This window comes from Mustela nivalis (genome assembly GCF_964662115.1).
Source record: "Mustela nivalis genome assembly, chromosome: 4".
Classification (NCBI taxonomy): Eukaryota; Metazoa; Chordata; class Mammalia; order Carnivora; family Mustelidae; genus Mustela; species Mustela nivalis.
The window spans coordinates 26,486,412-26,502,347 of record NC_139023.1 but is presented as its reverse complement, the minus strand read 5'-3'; the positions used below and the strand labels follow the sequence as shown (position 1 = coordinate 26,502,347).

General features: G+C 45.5%; 1 protein-coding gene across 3 annotated transcripts in view; it reads left to right on the top strand.

Annotated features, from left to right (window-relative positions):
* The first annotated feature begins 621 nt into the window (after positions 1 to 621).
* SPATA18 (spermatogenesis associated 18) overlaps positions 622 to 15,936 on the top strand; it is a 39,565-nt gene continuing 24,250 nt past the window's right edge. For all 3 annotated transcript variants that reach the window (XR_014311081.1, XM_082728381.1, XM_082728380.1), the window contains exons 1-4: positions 622 to 713; positions 14,086 to 14,191; positions 14,308 to 14,423; positions 15,772 to 15,884. Coding sequence is in view for 2 of the 3 variants with exons in the window: in XM_082728381.1 (XP_082584507.1) it covers positions 627 to 713; positions 14,086 to 14,191; positions 14,308 to 14,423; positions 15,772 to 15,884 (422 nt within the window). In the remaining variant the exon portion in view is untranslated. The remainder of the gene's footprint in view (positions 714 to 14,085; positions 14,192 to 14,307; positions 14,424 to 15,771; positions 15,885 to 15,936) is intronic.

Below are 15,936 nucleotides of genomic sequence, written 5' to 3'. Positions count from 1 at the left end.
CCCCCATCCCACAGGGCGGGCGAGTCGCGGTCCTGCAAGGGATGGGGTAGCCGCCCTCGCCGGTCTGCGCCCCGCCCGCCCCAGGCCCCATCCCGAGCGTCAGGGGTCTTGCGCGGCCTCGCCTTCGGCCAGCAGGAGCAGCAGCAGCAGCAGCAGCAGCACCAGCAGGAGCAGGAGCGGCTCCAGGGCGCGCCGGGGCGGGTGCCCGGCCACGAGGGCTCCGGGAGGGCGGCGGGTGGCGGCGGCAGCGGGGGCGCGCGGCGGAGGCCGGCGTTGCCAGGGCGCGCGCGGGGCGCGTCCCTAGCAGCCGGCCGCCCACGTCAAGGTTTGTTTAATAATCGCCGCCGTATTTATGGCGGGGGCTGCGGGCGGCGGCGCGGGAGCGCGAGACCGCGCCGGGCGGCGGATGAGGCGCGGCGGCTGCGGCCCAGGGCACCTCCCCGCCCCCCGGCTTGCCGAACCCTGCCGGCTCTGACCCGAGGCGGAGGATGGCAGCAGCAGCCGCGCTCTGAGCCCCTGCGGAGAACACCCTTCCCGCCGCGTCGCCCCGGGGGCCCGCGGAGCCCGCCGCCTCGTCCCCTCCACGTTTCCATCTCCCAGAGCGCGGCCGAGCGCAAGAGTGAGCGATGGCAGAAAACCTGAGGAAACTGGTCTCGAGCGAAACTTTGCGACTGATGCACGACAAGCTAGACGGCTGGCTGAGGGAGTACAACGTGAGTCCGCGGGGGACAGCCCCGGGCTCGCCGTCGCTTTAGCTCCCGGCACAGCCCTCGCAGGGCTGGCTCGGGGCGGTCGCTTGGCAAAGCCCGGGCGGGCGTGATGTCTCACCAGGACCGCGTCTCGAACCGGGATCGCCGGGGAGGGAGGAAGGGCACGGGCCTGCCGGTGCAGTTTTCTCCCCTCCGCGCCAGGGGGCGCTGATGGGGGGCGGAGCTCGCGGAGCGCAGACTCGGAGCCCGCGCGGAGAGCGCGCCTTCGGCCCAGCGGTAACCAAGGACGCTGGCGGCCCTAGCAACGGCAGAGACCCCAGTCCGCCAGGGCTCCAGCCTGCTGCTTTCCCTCCCGTCCGCTCCGTTAGCAACCCACCTCCCTATCCCTAACTCGATTTTTTTTTTTTAAACTATACCCCTGGTCGTGCCTCTCCGCACGTCTCAGAATACTCAGGGATTGTATCACAATGAATTTTTATAAAAATACTCCCAGAAGCCATTACTCAGATGTCAGTGAGATGGACACTTGTCAACGTTGCGGGTCTCACTTGTGTGCTGGTCAGCATGGCAAGAAAGGCACAATTCCACACCAAGGCAGAGAATTCAGGAGGCCTGTAACCGAGGCATTTGTAGGAAGCCAACATTCTGGCATCAAACCCATAGAGCTCCTCAAGTCTCATTAATTCCCACCCCCACTCCGGCTCGCGTTAACCTCCCCCGCACATTAAATACAACTCGGTGTTGCATTTGCTGGGTTTGATCTGTCCGTCTTAAATAGGTGGGTCCCCCTCATAAAGTGGAACAGTGAGGCAGACAGAGCTGGGCATGCGTGGACCCGGAATGAGCCCGGGTTCTGGTTCTGGCTCTAGATAGTACCAGCTGAATTCCCTGGGGGAATTTATTTCACCTCTGTGGGTCTCAGTACCTCTTCTGTTAAATAGGACAGATTCATTTAACCAGATCTCAATTTTTTTTTTTTTTTAATTTAAATTGGCTCATTTCTGAAGTCCTACCAGGAAAAATGCAACTGGATGCTGTCTGAGTCTCTGGGCTTTCCCATTCACCCTTTGACCAGGGCTCCTGTGGTAGAGGAGAACTCAAAGAACACCCACAGCTTTCTCCTTGCTCCCTTTGTAGTGTTCCCTGTTTACCATCTTTGCCCACCTTTAAAGAATGAGCACTTCTGCATCAAGATAGCAGGAAAATTAAAATTCACCTCTTTCTACCTCTTACAGCCTATTCTGTCTTCCTTTCTCCCTTCCCCCATTCCTTCCTTCCTTCCTCCCACCCCACCCTCTTCCTTTCATTATTACTCCCTTGGCCTAAATAAACTCTGAATGCTAAAAAGGATATTTAGTTTGGGGGTGCCTGGCTGGCTCAGTTGGTAGAACGTGGGACTCCTTATCTCGGGATTGTAAATTTGAGGCCCACGTTGGCTGTAGAGATGACTTAAAATATTTATATATATATATATATATATATTACATATATATATATTTATTTATATATATTTATTATATATTTATATATATATATATATAACATATATATATATATTACAAAATGTATATTCAGTTTGTCACAAGACAGTGTTTCACATAAATCACACTAACATTTGACTGGACCAAGTTTAATGATAGAGAAATGCCGAAGTTTATTACACTTTCCTTTCTCAGTAGCAGTAATCCCCCCTGCTCCTCTATTGTCACTGAAATCATTCCAATCTAGACTCCCCCCCCACCCATGCTAAGCTCCTCCCCCCCACCTTCATAGAAACTGCCATCTTGGAGACCAATGCCTTTCCAAAAAAGATCTGTGGCCGTTTCCCCATGCAATCATTTTCTTGGACTCTTTGGTGTTTCTGTTGCCTGTGACTGTCGCTAGCTCTATTCTTCTGAGGCTCAAGTGATTGGTCTCCTTGCCTTACCCATTTTCCTCCTATGGCAGTTCTTTAAGACTTTAGGAATCTTCTCTGGGCCTCCATTCTTGCTTCTCTCTTACACATATGCCCATGAATCTCATATCTGTATTCAGGACCTCTTCTCATCTGAGCTCACTTCTCCGATTGCCCATGAGACATTTTCAGTTGTGCTCTCATCATCTTGAAGTCAAATCAGTCTAAAACCTACCTTAGCGACACCCGTGCTGTGAACACTGATCTTCTTTACTTCAATGTTTTCAGCATGACTCACCCCACAACCTTTTCACCAGCTGAGTCTGTTGGTACCTACTTCGAAATTCGCACGGAACCTTTCACCACCTATGCTGTAACCATCCTTGTCCATCTTCCATCATCGTTCATCTAGATATAAACATATCTCAGAGAGATTCTTCTAAATGTCAAGTGAGATCAAGTTACTTCTCTGATAGAGCCCTCAGACTTCTGTCCTACTCAGAATAAAAGCCAAAGTTCCTTCAATGGCCATCAAAGCCCTACACAATTGTGCTCCTTTAAATGCTGACCTCATCTCTTACTCTCTTCCTCAATCTACTCTAGCAATACTGATCTGGTGGTTGTTTCTAGAGCAAAGCTGTCCAGTAGAACTTTCTATGATGGACTGTTCTATACAGGCGCTGTCCAATATGGTGGCTATTTGGTACTTGAATTGTGGTAAGTACAAACTGAGAAATTAATTTTAAATTTTAAATTTATTTATTTTTAAAGATTTTATTTATTTATTTGACAGAGAGAGATCACAAGTAGGCAGAGAGGCAAGCTGGGGGGGGGGTGCGGTGGGTGGGAAGCAGGCTCCCTGCTGAGCTGAGAGCCCAATTCAGGGCTTGATCCCAGGACCCTGGGAACGACCTGAGCCGAAAGCAGAGGCCCAACCCCCTGAGCCACCCAGGTGCCCCTAAATTTAAATGAATTTTAAATTTCATTTAAATTAAAAAAATTAAAATTCATTTAAGTTTAATCAATTTAAATTTAAATAGTCACATATGACTAGTGGTTACTCTATTGGGCAGAAGAGTCTAGAGCCCATCAGCCAGTCTCATGCTTCAGGGCATTTTCACTTCCTGTTCCTCTCTGCCTGGAAAACTTTTGCTTGTGGGTATTTCAGTAAGCTACCAACAGCTTTGCTTTCTATCCTCCTTCAAGTCTGTTTAAATTTCACCTTCTCAGGAGAGACCATCCTGTTCACAACTGCCATCTCCTACCCCTGCCCCTGGCACACTGTGTCCCTTCTCTGCTTTGTTTCTTCTGTAATAAATGCATCTTCTTATTTTTACTTATTCTTTTATTTTATTGTCAATCTTTCCTTCCCCTCTTCCCACTAAAATGTAAGCTCCAGAGGGCAGAGAGTTCTCCCTTTTCTTATCTCTGTATTCTCAGCACTTAGAATAATGCGTGCCTCCTAGGTTTAAAGACCAAGTAATACAATACGTCAGCTTTTCTTTAATAACTAAAAGAAAGTGAATTTGCAATGTTTGTTCATTGCAATGCAATGTTGAATTAAATAATGACTGACTGAATGCCACCTCCATTCTCCCACACTCCTGGGTTCTGGGACACATTTGTCTTCTTAAAACCTCATATCCAGTGTAGAATTAAAGGTGATCCCCCAATATCTTTAATTCAGCCTTTATTAAAATTGATTTGAAACTAAAGCCATGATTTCCAAGTAGGGGCACAATTGAGAGGGCATAAGCGTTTTTAAGTGTGTGTGTGTTTCCGTATGTATGCATAGCTAAAGAGAGAGGATAAGAAAATATGTATATACACCTACCAAAATTAAGGTTACCTCTAGACTTATTCAGTAACCTGTCACCTACAGGGTGGGTTTTGGTCAATGGCTTAGACATTCTTTGTAATACAGCAAGTTTGTTTTAATAGTTCCGAGGACTTTTTCCTTGAAACCTTAAGATGAAGAGTAGTCGTTGTAGCAAAGTACGTTTATTAAAATGTTGGCTCTAGAGGTTTATTCATTAAAAGCTTTATATTATATTTGCTATGAAAAGTTGATTTTGCTGACTGTGACCACATTGATTTAGTTCTAGTTAACTCAAGCAAAATAAAAGACCATAAATACCACTCTAGAATTAAGAATGTGATTAAAGTTATCCCCTTGGGAAAAAGTTATTTTCAGTGAAAAAGATCAATGATTTGAACAGATTAGTTCTAAAGCACAATGCAAAATTTTCATTTTCCTTTAAACTAGTCATTATTGGGATTAATAGATCTTAGTTAACTTTTTAAAATTTCTCTTAATTTCCTTCATAAGGCTTCCCATTTCCTCTGCCTTAATCTGTCCACCAACACTCTTTTCCTTGTGTCCTATGTATGTTGTTAGACACAGTAAATTTTTTAAAAAATGCAATTTTCTGCCCCAACACCTTTGTTTTTTATATGTTAGCTAGTTTTTAATCCTACAACATCTAGCAATCTTCTGGGCCCTACACAAAACCACTACTTGCTTGATTTTTTAAAAAAGATTTATTTATTTAAAATGACTCCAAGAAGGGATATTTTTCCAAACCTTGCTAGAGAAACACAATAAAAACAAAAGCAAACATTGCAAATTCACTTACTTTTAGTTATTAAAGAAATGCTGAAGTATTGTATTACTTGGTCTTTAAACCTTGGATTGCATTGGCTGTTCAAGGACAGCTTGGTACAAACATGTAACTTTCAGAATTGTTTTTCCTTCTGTGTGGTTACTGAGAATGTTGACGAAAGAGCCATAGAAAATCTCTTCTTGTTCAACCAAGAACTGAGCCAGTTATTAAGGGCTTAATAATTCATTCAGAAATGGTTACTTAGCTTCTGCTTTGTGTGAAGCTTTGGCCTAAACACTCTATATGTATACTTTTGGGAGTGTACCTTTATTTATTTATTTATTTTGAAGATTTTTATTTATTTATTTGACAGACAGAGATCACAAGTAGGCAGAGAAGTAGGCAGAGAGAGAGGAGGAAGCAGGCTCCCCGCTGAGCAGAGAACCCGATGTGGGCTCGATCCCAGCACCTTGGGATCACGACCCGAGCTGAAGGCAGAGGCCTTAACCCACTTAGCCACCCAGGCACCCACTTTTGCCAATGTACCTTTATTGACTAACTAATTCATTCAACAAAATATTTTTGCAGAGTTTATGATATGTCTGTCTGTGCCAGATGCTGGGAGTGGAAATGTGAGCTGCATCTTAACGGGAAACTTCCAGGCAGAGTAGCATATAAAGGGCAGAGGAAACAGCAGGTGATAAAGCAGGAAGGAAGGAAGAAGCTGGTCTTTGTGGTTGCCCAGAATGGTTGTGGGCAAGGAGAGGAAGTGAGATGGGCTGAGAATGTGGGGTGGTTGGGGCCAGAGAGTAGAGGCCTTGGGTGGTGTGTTAAGGAGTTTGGATGTTATCCCCAGGGGGCAATGGGAGGTGGGATTTAAAAGCATCATGCAGTGAGGAGACATGTAAACAAGGTCAGACTCTGAGAATGGTCCTTCAAGTAATAGTCTGCTGCCCAAATGCTCCCAACTGAACATGCAGATCAGAATTAGGTCTCAGGACGTAGTTAGTTCACAGAGATGTTAAGATGAGAAATTAACCTCCTTCCAGGGGTGCCTGGGTGGTTCAGTGGGTTAAGCTTCTGTGTTCGGCTCAGGTCACGATCTTAGGGTCTTGGGATCGAGACCTGCATCAGGCTTTCTGCTCAGCAGGGAGCCTGCTTCTTCCTCTCTCTTTCTCTCTCTCTGCCTGCCTCTCTGCCTATTTGTGATCTCTCTCTCTATCAAATAAATAAATAAACAAATAAATAAATCTAAAAAAAAAAAAAAGAAATTAACCTCCTTCCCATGTTAGCAGTACCTGGAGAAGGTCAGCTCTGGGCTGAAACTCCTCCTCCTCCTGAGACGCATTTATATCCACCCAGAATCTTGTGGACTAGGGAGCTACCTTTGGTCAGATGCTCTGACATTTATTACTTTTTAAAATGTACTGTATGTAATTACAGGAGAAAACGGTAAGAACTTACCAGATCCTTGATAACCCCATCCCTAAGACAGGAGAAGATTCCATTCTTGATGTATAATAACAGACATCAGGACATTACGAATTAGAAACTTGTGATTATCTGCTATGTGGGTGGGGATGTTAGGGACAGCTGATCACACTTCCCCTTGCATTACTCTCCTCTTGTGTTATAGAAATCTGCCCTTGCAAGCGACAACAGCATATTCAATATCAGTACATAAAAAGGATTTCTCAAAGAGGTGTCCCTCTGTTTTTGGATAATCTTTGTGTTAAAATAGATGTTGCCGGTATGACAAAATATCCTTGATTCTCAGTACAGAAGCTTTGTTGTAGTTGCTATGGTGTCTTCAAACGGACTCCCTGGCTGCCTTTGTCCTCCCCCATAGTCAATACACTTCCACATTCCTGGGGTTCAGTCTAGTGAATTCATAGAAAACATTTTTTCTTCCCTTGATCTCTTTACTGCTAAGCTGCAGTGATGAACACAGCTCCAAATCTTACTGTCTAAACTTACATGAGAGAGATTTCTCATTCATGCCAACTCTGATGGCCCCTCTCCTCCGTCACTGGCTCAGGTTCGGGTGGCCGCCACCTGGTGGAACAAGTCATCTCATCACAGATCTCATCCTGGGACCGCAAAGGTCCACAGGGGAAGAGAGAGAGAAAGAGGGCACTTACATTATACACATCACTTTCACTCCTCTTCCCTAGACTAGGATTGTTATGCGGCTCCAATCTCCTTGTAAACGAGCCCGAGACCTGGAAAGCATGTGGAATCTTTCACTAGTGCTAAAGTTTCTGCCACAGCTGCTAACGATGAATTCATGGGTAGGAAAGAAATTGACAAGTGATTAGGACAGATTATTCTATTTTTAACAGTAGGACTATCAACATTCTTAGACAAACTTGTTAATGGAAACAACATCGTTGTTTCATGTTTTCAGGAAATAATTAATGAAAGAAACCTGGTAGAAATAGTAACTGCAGGTCAAGATGGTAAAATCCAGAGGAAGTCTAAATAGAAGTTTTTGCCAAGATGTTGGGGTATATATAAGCCTCCTTCTCTTATATCTAAAATTTAGTATTTTGGTTTTAAAATATTGTTGTGGAGGTAGTGGTGTAGTGGGAAAGTCAGCTACACTGTAGAAGAGGGTTAATTTTGGAAACTGAGTCACGTGAAGGGGCTGCCCATATATGGGACAGCCATTTCCCTGGAGGACGAATTGTAGCCTCTTATAACCAGCACGTAAGGAGCCCTCGAAGGCTTTCAAAGCTCTCTTCTTGCATTATTGCCTTGAAATTTTATAAAAGCCTATGAAATAGCTGGTTTTATTTTCTATATTTTACAGATGAGAAAATCAAACCTCAGGAGGGCAGCTAACCTGCCTGAGGTCACACGAGTAGAAAGGGTAGAACTTGGATTTGAAAGTAGGTCTTTTGCTTGCCAAGTTTATTCTCTTGCTTCCTACAGAGGGAGGGCAGGTGTAAGGAAATTCTACTCATTTGAGGTGTCCATTTCCACCATCCTCCTCTGCCCATCCCCTCTAGCACACATTAGCCGGACAGTGGGAGAAAAAAGAAGGTAGAAATTCAGGCTGTTGTTTGCCATGTGTGAATTTCCACGACTGGCTACAAGCAACTGCCCCCTACTGCCGCTCAGATGAGTCTCTACACACTGACTACTGATCTTTCTTTTCCCTTGCTCATCTGCCCATTCTCCAACCGGCAGGATTGGAATGGCATTCTTGTATGTAAGATGAGGTTTTCCTTAAATAAAAGTTTAAAAAAATAAAGCCAGGTAAATCACTTAATGTTATAATAGCATTCATATTTTAAAGGAATGTTGGGCTGAACCCTTTGTACTATTAAGTCTTATCTAATATATATGCTCTATGTTTTGTGTGTGTGAGACCGAGCTTTCTTAAAATGTAAATCACTGTATTTTGTGCTCAAAGCGATAGATTTAAATAGCTGTTCCAACCATAGTTTGTCAGTTGATGAAAGATATTGAGTGATACATTTTGTTGACTTAGCAATGAAAAGTTTTCTCTTCCATGTTGCAGGGGTGGTTCAAGGTGAGGGATAGAATCAAAGGTATGAGAGAATCATTGGTAGAGGCTTGGATGATCAGGCTGTCACAAGGAGAAATGTTAAGGTCAAGGCTGCTCACAAGTTAAGAACGTGAAAGGCATTAAAGCATTGGTGGCGGATTCTGTGTCTATGTAACGTGTGCCTATGCAAGGCAGGATAGTGGCTGGAGAGGAGAGAGTTGTTGGCAGGGGAGCAGAGGGGAGTAAGGTGGATGAGTCATGCGGAGGCATGTTAGGAAGGATTTAGGAAATCAGGCAATATATGGGCTTGATAGTATTAGGAGCTTTTGTTTGGGGCACGAGAGTAGGGACATCCACATTACTCTTCCCCACACTGGGAAACTTCTCGAAAAGGGTCACTTGTCCTCATTGTTTTTGCTTCTTCTTGGCTCCCATTGGTTCCCTCACCCCCATGCAGTCTGCTGTCACTGCTCTCATCAAGGTCACCAGAAGTTACCTGATAACCAGCCTTCTTCTTCTTCCTTGTTCTTAGCTCCTCGATTTCTCAAAAGCAATTGATGCATCAAGTCCTATGGCGTTAGCTATTTCCCAGATGCTGGGGACCCCCAAATCTATCTCCAGTTTGGGCTTTCTTCAGAGCTCCTGACCTCAGTCATCACCTGCCTTCTAGCCTGCATCATGGGGAGGCTCCAGATTTCTTCCAACCCAACACGAACCCAACAGGACTTGTTTCCCCCTCTCTAGCCTTGCTGGTTCTCCACTTGTGTCCTGTAGTTGGGAAAAGGCACTGCATTCCCCAACCAGAGGGTTACAACCACCCCCACTTCCCACCAGGTTCACTTCCTTTTCGGAACCCTGTGTGGTTGGCTTCTGCCAGAGTGAATTTCATAAAATGCAAAGTAAATTGAACCACGTCACCACTCTCCTTTACCTGTCCCCCTTAAATATTCAGTGATGGCATAAGGCTCAGAACCCTTCATGTGACAAATAAAGTTTATCATTACTTGGTCTCTGGACCTGGTATTCCACTTGCCCTTCTGGTACACCTTGTTCCTCCTGGCCCTCGTGCCTGCTGCTCCTCCTCTTGAAATACCTTCATTTCTTACCCCTCACTGCTCACGAGGGTGTGCTTTGTTCCCGTGCCAGCTCACTGCCCACAAGACACTCAGTAAACTCTAAGGTAACTATTAATCCTCTGTGTGTCCCCCATTTTCCATCCCACTTCCCCAGCTGGTGAGCTCATTGACAGCAGGCAACTTTTTTTTAATTAATTTTTTATTTTTTATAAACATATATTTTTATCCCCAGGGGTACAGGTGTGTGAATCACCAGGTTTACACACTTCACAGCACTCACCAAAGCACATACCCTCCCCAATGTCCATAATCCCACCCCCTTCTCCCAAACCCCCTCCCCCCAGCAACCCTCAGTTTGTTTTGTGAGATTAAGAGTCACTTATGGTTTGTCTCCCTCCCAATCCCATCTTGTTTCATTTATTCTTCTCCTACCCACTTAAGCCTCCATGTTGCATCACCACTTCCTCATATCAGGGAGATCATATGATAGTTATCTTTCTCTGCTTGACTTATTTCGCTAAGCATGATACGCTCTAGTTCCATCCATGTTGTTGCAAATGGCAAGATTTCATTTCTTTTGATGGCTGCATAGTATTCCATTGTGTATATATACCACATCTTCTTGATCCATTCATCTGTTGATGGACATCTAGGTTCTGACAGCAGGCAACTTTTAATTTTTTCTTTCTTTCCTTTTTTCAAAAAAGATTTTATTTATTTATTTTAGAGAGAGAGAGAGAGAATCAGAGAGAGGGTACAGAGGAAAAGGGAGAAGCAGACTCCCCACTGAGCAGGGAGCCCGATGCAGGACTCAATCCCAGGACCCTGAGATCATGACCCAAGCCAAAGGCAGAGGCTTAGCCAATTGAGCCACCCAGGTGCCCCTAATTTTTTCAATGTAGCTTTATTTCCTGAGCTACAAATAGTAAGAGTACAGTGATTTATGAATGAATGAACTTTGGAATTAGGAAACAGCAGAATTCGGTCATATCTTTGCTCTGTTTATTTTGTGGGGGACTGTTTGGTAGAGAACATGACCCTACTGCAACTTGAGCGTCTTGCGTGATGCTTTGTGTTAGAAGCTGCAGCGTGTTGAGACAGGTCTTGGGAACAGGAACGGTTTTATACTATACATTGTCTTCTGTTAAAGTTGTGTGTACAAGCCCACTTAACAAACATTCCTTTGGGCACCTCCTTTGAACCAGACTCTGGGCAAGGCATAGAAGCAAATGGTAATAATACTACAATAATGCTTCTAATTACTCTGTCCCTCCTCTACTCTGCACCTAGCTTAGTTCATGAGTTCAGCCACTTCCTAAATATGGGTAAACAGAGGCTCATATTTAAAATATTTTTTCTAGGGCACCTGGGTGGATCAGTCGGTTAAGCCTTTGCCTTTGGCTCAGGTTATGATCTCAGGGGCCTGGGATGGAGCCATGCATGGGGCTCTCTGCTCAGCAGGGAGCCTCCTTCCCCGACCCCCCCCCCCACTGCCTGCCTCTCTGCCTACTTGTGATCTCTTTCTCTGTCAAATAAAAAAATAAAATCTTTAAACAGCATCTTTTCTAAGAGAATACAGAAACTAAGTGGGAAACCATATTTGAACCGAGGTCTGCCTTTATTCCTATACCCATTGCTCCTTTAAATAACGCATAATACTTCATAGGTACCAATTGTTGAATGCCTTCTGTCTTTGAGGTGCTAGATATGCATTCTTTGGATTTAATTCTCTCCTAATACTTTGCAAGTCGTGATCCCCATTTTCCTGGAGAGGCATTGGGGTCAGAAGGGTTAAGTAATCTGTGTAGGATTGCAGAGAATGGTGGCAAGTGGCAGAGCAGAGATAATCACTCAGGTCTGCTGGACCCTCAGGCCCCATTCCCTGCCCACGTAGCTATGGCATAATCGAGCCAGAGGGCAAAGCTGTTCTTGAGTAACAGGTTCACCGTGATAAGTGCAGGTGTGAGAGCAAGGCCAAGGAGCCGCTGCTTCAACAAGGGAGGGATGGGCACAGCTGTTCTGCTGGGGGTTCCAAGTGTTCTGATGATGTCAATATTACACTGTTAAGTCATTCATTCATTCATTCATCACATATTTTGGGGCCATTTAATTTGTTAAACATACCAGTGGCAACTGATATAAACATAGGAAAGACAAAGGAACTTTAAAAGAGAGCTCCTGGTCTTTTTACGGAAGGGGATAGAGGGGTGAGAAACAGAAACAAATGGCTGCATCAGACATAGGTGCCAAATCAGAGCTTGTCACCAGGTGCCGTCCACCAGGCGTGGACATAACCCATTAGCTCCACCTAGGGTCTAGGCTCGAGTCCACTCCCTCCAAACTCCTCCCCAGGCCTGGAAGGCCCTCCAGGATCTGTCCTGCCAATGGCTCTCACCTTCTGTGCTTCTGCTACATACGCTTACTTACGGTTCTCAAGGTAACTAAACTCCCTCCTGCCCCTGCCACAGGGCCTTTGCCCCTGCTACTCTACTGTACATCCCTGTCTCTCTCTAGTACTCTGCATCCAGACTTCTCTCAGTGTCTCCCCTCTTGGGGGGGGGGGGGTTTCTGGATGGCCCTCCCCATTCACTCATGTCCTTCCTCTGCTCCCAACACCAGTCATACTCTTAAGGGCATGGGTTCCAATCTCGTTCTGCCATTTTACCGGCAAGGTAAGCTTAGACAAGTTATTTAACCTCTGTGCATCTCATTTTTGTCAACTGAAAATGGAGGTGATAACAATGACACCCCCACCTCCCAGTGTACTGCTGTGGAGCTTCCCTGAGCTTATATACGTAAACATCAACAGCGCCTGCGCATAGAAGGTCTGCGATAAACGCAGAGTGTGCGAATCTTCTCATCATGCGTCTGTCCAGTACTTACTGGGTTGGACCACAGAGACCACGGAACACAGGGAACACAGGCCGGGAGGGCAACAGCACCCAGGTCAGCACAGCCTCTGTCCACAGGGGGCTTGCCTGCCTGCCTGAACCACATCCCCCGTCTACCCACACATGCCTATGACCTGTAGACTTTTGCCTGGAGGCCACTCTTCCTCCCTGTTCTCATTTCTCTCCTCCTCACCCTCACGTCCTGCCCAGCGCCCAGGAGGCCCCCACCGCTCCTGCCTTCTTAGGGCTTGAGACAATACATCAGTCTGTGTGTTTTTACACCCATGTGATCTGTTCATTGCTTGTGGTTCTGTCCCTTCCTTTAGTGGTAGACGCCATTAGAGGTTTGGCTGGTGAGGAAATGGTAAAAATCTCACCAAGGGGGTGAAAAAAGCAGAATAATAGCTAAAGGCCGACCTCTTGGGTTTCTTCGTGTTCTGTTGATGTTCCACAACCCCTGGAACTGCCCATTCCCCCACATCGGCCTGCTCTCCCTGCCTAGATTTCACTATCTCGGGGAAGTCTTCTCTGCCTTCCCAAGACCGTGGGCTCTGGAGTAGACCTCGTGCGCCCATGTTCCAAAGGGGGAACTGTCTCTGCCCCTCTCTCCCCGACAAGTCTGCCCATGCTATATGGCTGGTGCCACGTCTTTTGTCTTATTCTCCTTGGGATCCTTAATGACCCAGTACCTTCCTATTATTAACAAGGAGTGTTCTTAATCTACATAATGATCTTAGAGAACACGAACCAATAAAGCAGGTAAATTAGGAAACAGTGGTTTGTATTGGGTTACAAAACGTCTATTCACCTTATGAAAGGAGTTTTTGTAGGGTTCCTTTGAATAGCAAGTCGGGGGTATTGCTAGTAAATTAACCCTTAAACCTCAGTGGCTTCACACACACACACACACACACACACACACACACACACACACACACACAAACACACTCACACTTTCTCAATGATAATCATTGCAAGTGTTGGATGCTTAGCCTTTCAAATTTCAAATCTTGTAGCTCCACCGTCCTTTATGCCCTTGGGGTCCTCTCCTGGGTCTTCGGCATCTGGCTGGCTGATGGGGAAGGAGAGAGAGAAGAGAATTGCTCAAGGGGTTTTCTTCCGGGTCATACCTGCAAGGAGCATATAGCACTTCCTTTCCCAATGACTGGAACTCTGCTGTACCGCTGCTGACTACTGCCGACTACTAGGGCAGCTGGGAGAAGTATTCTAGTTGTGTGCCCAGGAGGAACTGGAAAGATGGTTGATGAACCCAGGGCAGTCTCTGTGCCTGGGAGCATACCACAGCCAGGCGCCCCTGGGTAAAGTCAGGCCTTGGGTCCCTGCAGTGGGTTCCAGAGGAAAGGAATTGCATTGACTTTTCTGTTTTGATTTTGCAGGCAAACACATGTGATCAAAATCTTAGTCATTGCCTTGAGCTCATCGAACAAATTTCCAAAGTACAAGGACAGCTCTTTCGGATCCTCACCACGGCAGCCCAAGAAGGTGAGAATGGCCCATGTTTCCCCATCCGGCTCTGTCGTCTTCTTTTGCTTCTGTCCTTGGTGCTCTCACCGTATTGCTGAACTTCTCCCCCTGACCTGATTTGTGGGTTCTTTCAGGCGGACATTACGATGGTGTGGAAATCATCAAATCGCGCCTTCTGCCTTGGCTGGAGGCCTCCTTTACTGCTGCTTCCCTGGGAAAACCTGTTGACAGCAGGGTGCCCTCTCTACAGGTAGGGATGCTTGACTTTCAGCACCCTGTTCGGGCTCCAGGAATGCAGACATATGTAAGAGATGGCTTTTGCCTAGTGAGGGACTTAGCGCTACTTAGGGAAGGGGGACACAGGTCCAAAAAGTGAGCTTCTGTTTACAGTAGCATGTAGCATAATGGGTTCAGCTTTCTCTTCAAACAGACTTGTGTTCAACTCTCAGCTTTGCCCACCTCCCAGCGGTATGACCTCAGACGCATCAACGAGACTCTGCTTCCTCCGCTGGAAGAAGGGACTGGTGATGGTTTACATCGGGGACATTGCCCACCCTCAGCATTAAATAGGAACTTTGGAATGAAGATTAATCCACACAGTTAGGGTACCGTGGAGCCTCAGGAGAGACCATTAGATGGGGGAGAGCTCCAAATTCTGAAAGAGTGAAATGAAACGAATTGGAAACTTAGTTCTCAGAGACTGACAAAGAGTACCATCATTTGCTGTTGCCAGGAGGTGATTTCTATGGGTTAGTGTCAAGTTTTAGACAGGTGAAGCCCAGACTGGAAATAGAACATACACCTTGCTTAAGGCACTGATGTCATTAAACATTAGTAGCCTTGATTTTAAACAATTACATGGATTTCCATAAATTCTCAAATTAAAGCACATAGAGCAGTCTTTTCTTGGCAGTCTTAGGAGGACAGGGGCAAAAGGGTTACTGCTTGGAGGTCACTGGGCACAATTCTGGCTGCTCATCTATGATCCTGGGTCTGTCGTCTAACCTTCTGTGTCTCACTTGCCGAATAGAGACAATGCTTTTGCTGACCCACTAGGGCCATTTGAGAATTAAATGTGATAAACATGCAAAAACAACTAACATAGGGTAAGCACTCCACAGACATCAGTCGGTTTTAAGCAAGTTTTTCTCTCCTGGGGATTTTTCACATGCTGCTTAGATTTTTACCCTGTGGGTGTTCTTCTGAGGATAAAGATAATGGGATGATATTTCAATGGCTTTTTAAAAATGTGATGTATAATAAAAAATTGAAGTATAATTTACTTGCAGTGAAATCCATAGGTCGATAAATGTATATATCCGTGTAATTCACACCCTATTAACTTAGAAGACATCTCCATCTCTCTAGAGCATTTCCTTGTGCCAATTCCCAGTCACCTACCCTCCCCCACCGCAGGCAACCACTCTTCTGATTTTTATTGTTCTAGAGTAATTTTGCTTGCACTAGAACTGCATATATATGGAACAATGTATTTGTGTCCTTTTGCACCTGACTAATTTTGCTCAGCATAATTGCGTTGCAACCTAACAAGCTGTTTCATCTATTCAAGACTCTTTTTGATTTGTATATCATTTCAGGACACATTTGATAAAGAGAAACATAAAGAGTCAGGTGTTCGCGATCGGGACATGCAACAGCTAGACTCTGAGTTGACTTCGACTCGTAATCAACTCAACCAGGTTCAAGACGAGTAAGAGGAATGCAAGTTATCTTTTTCCAAAAAGAATTGTTTGTTCTTAATT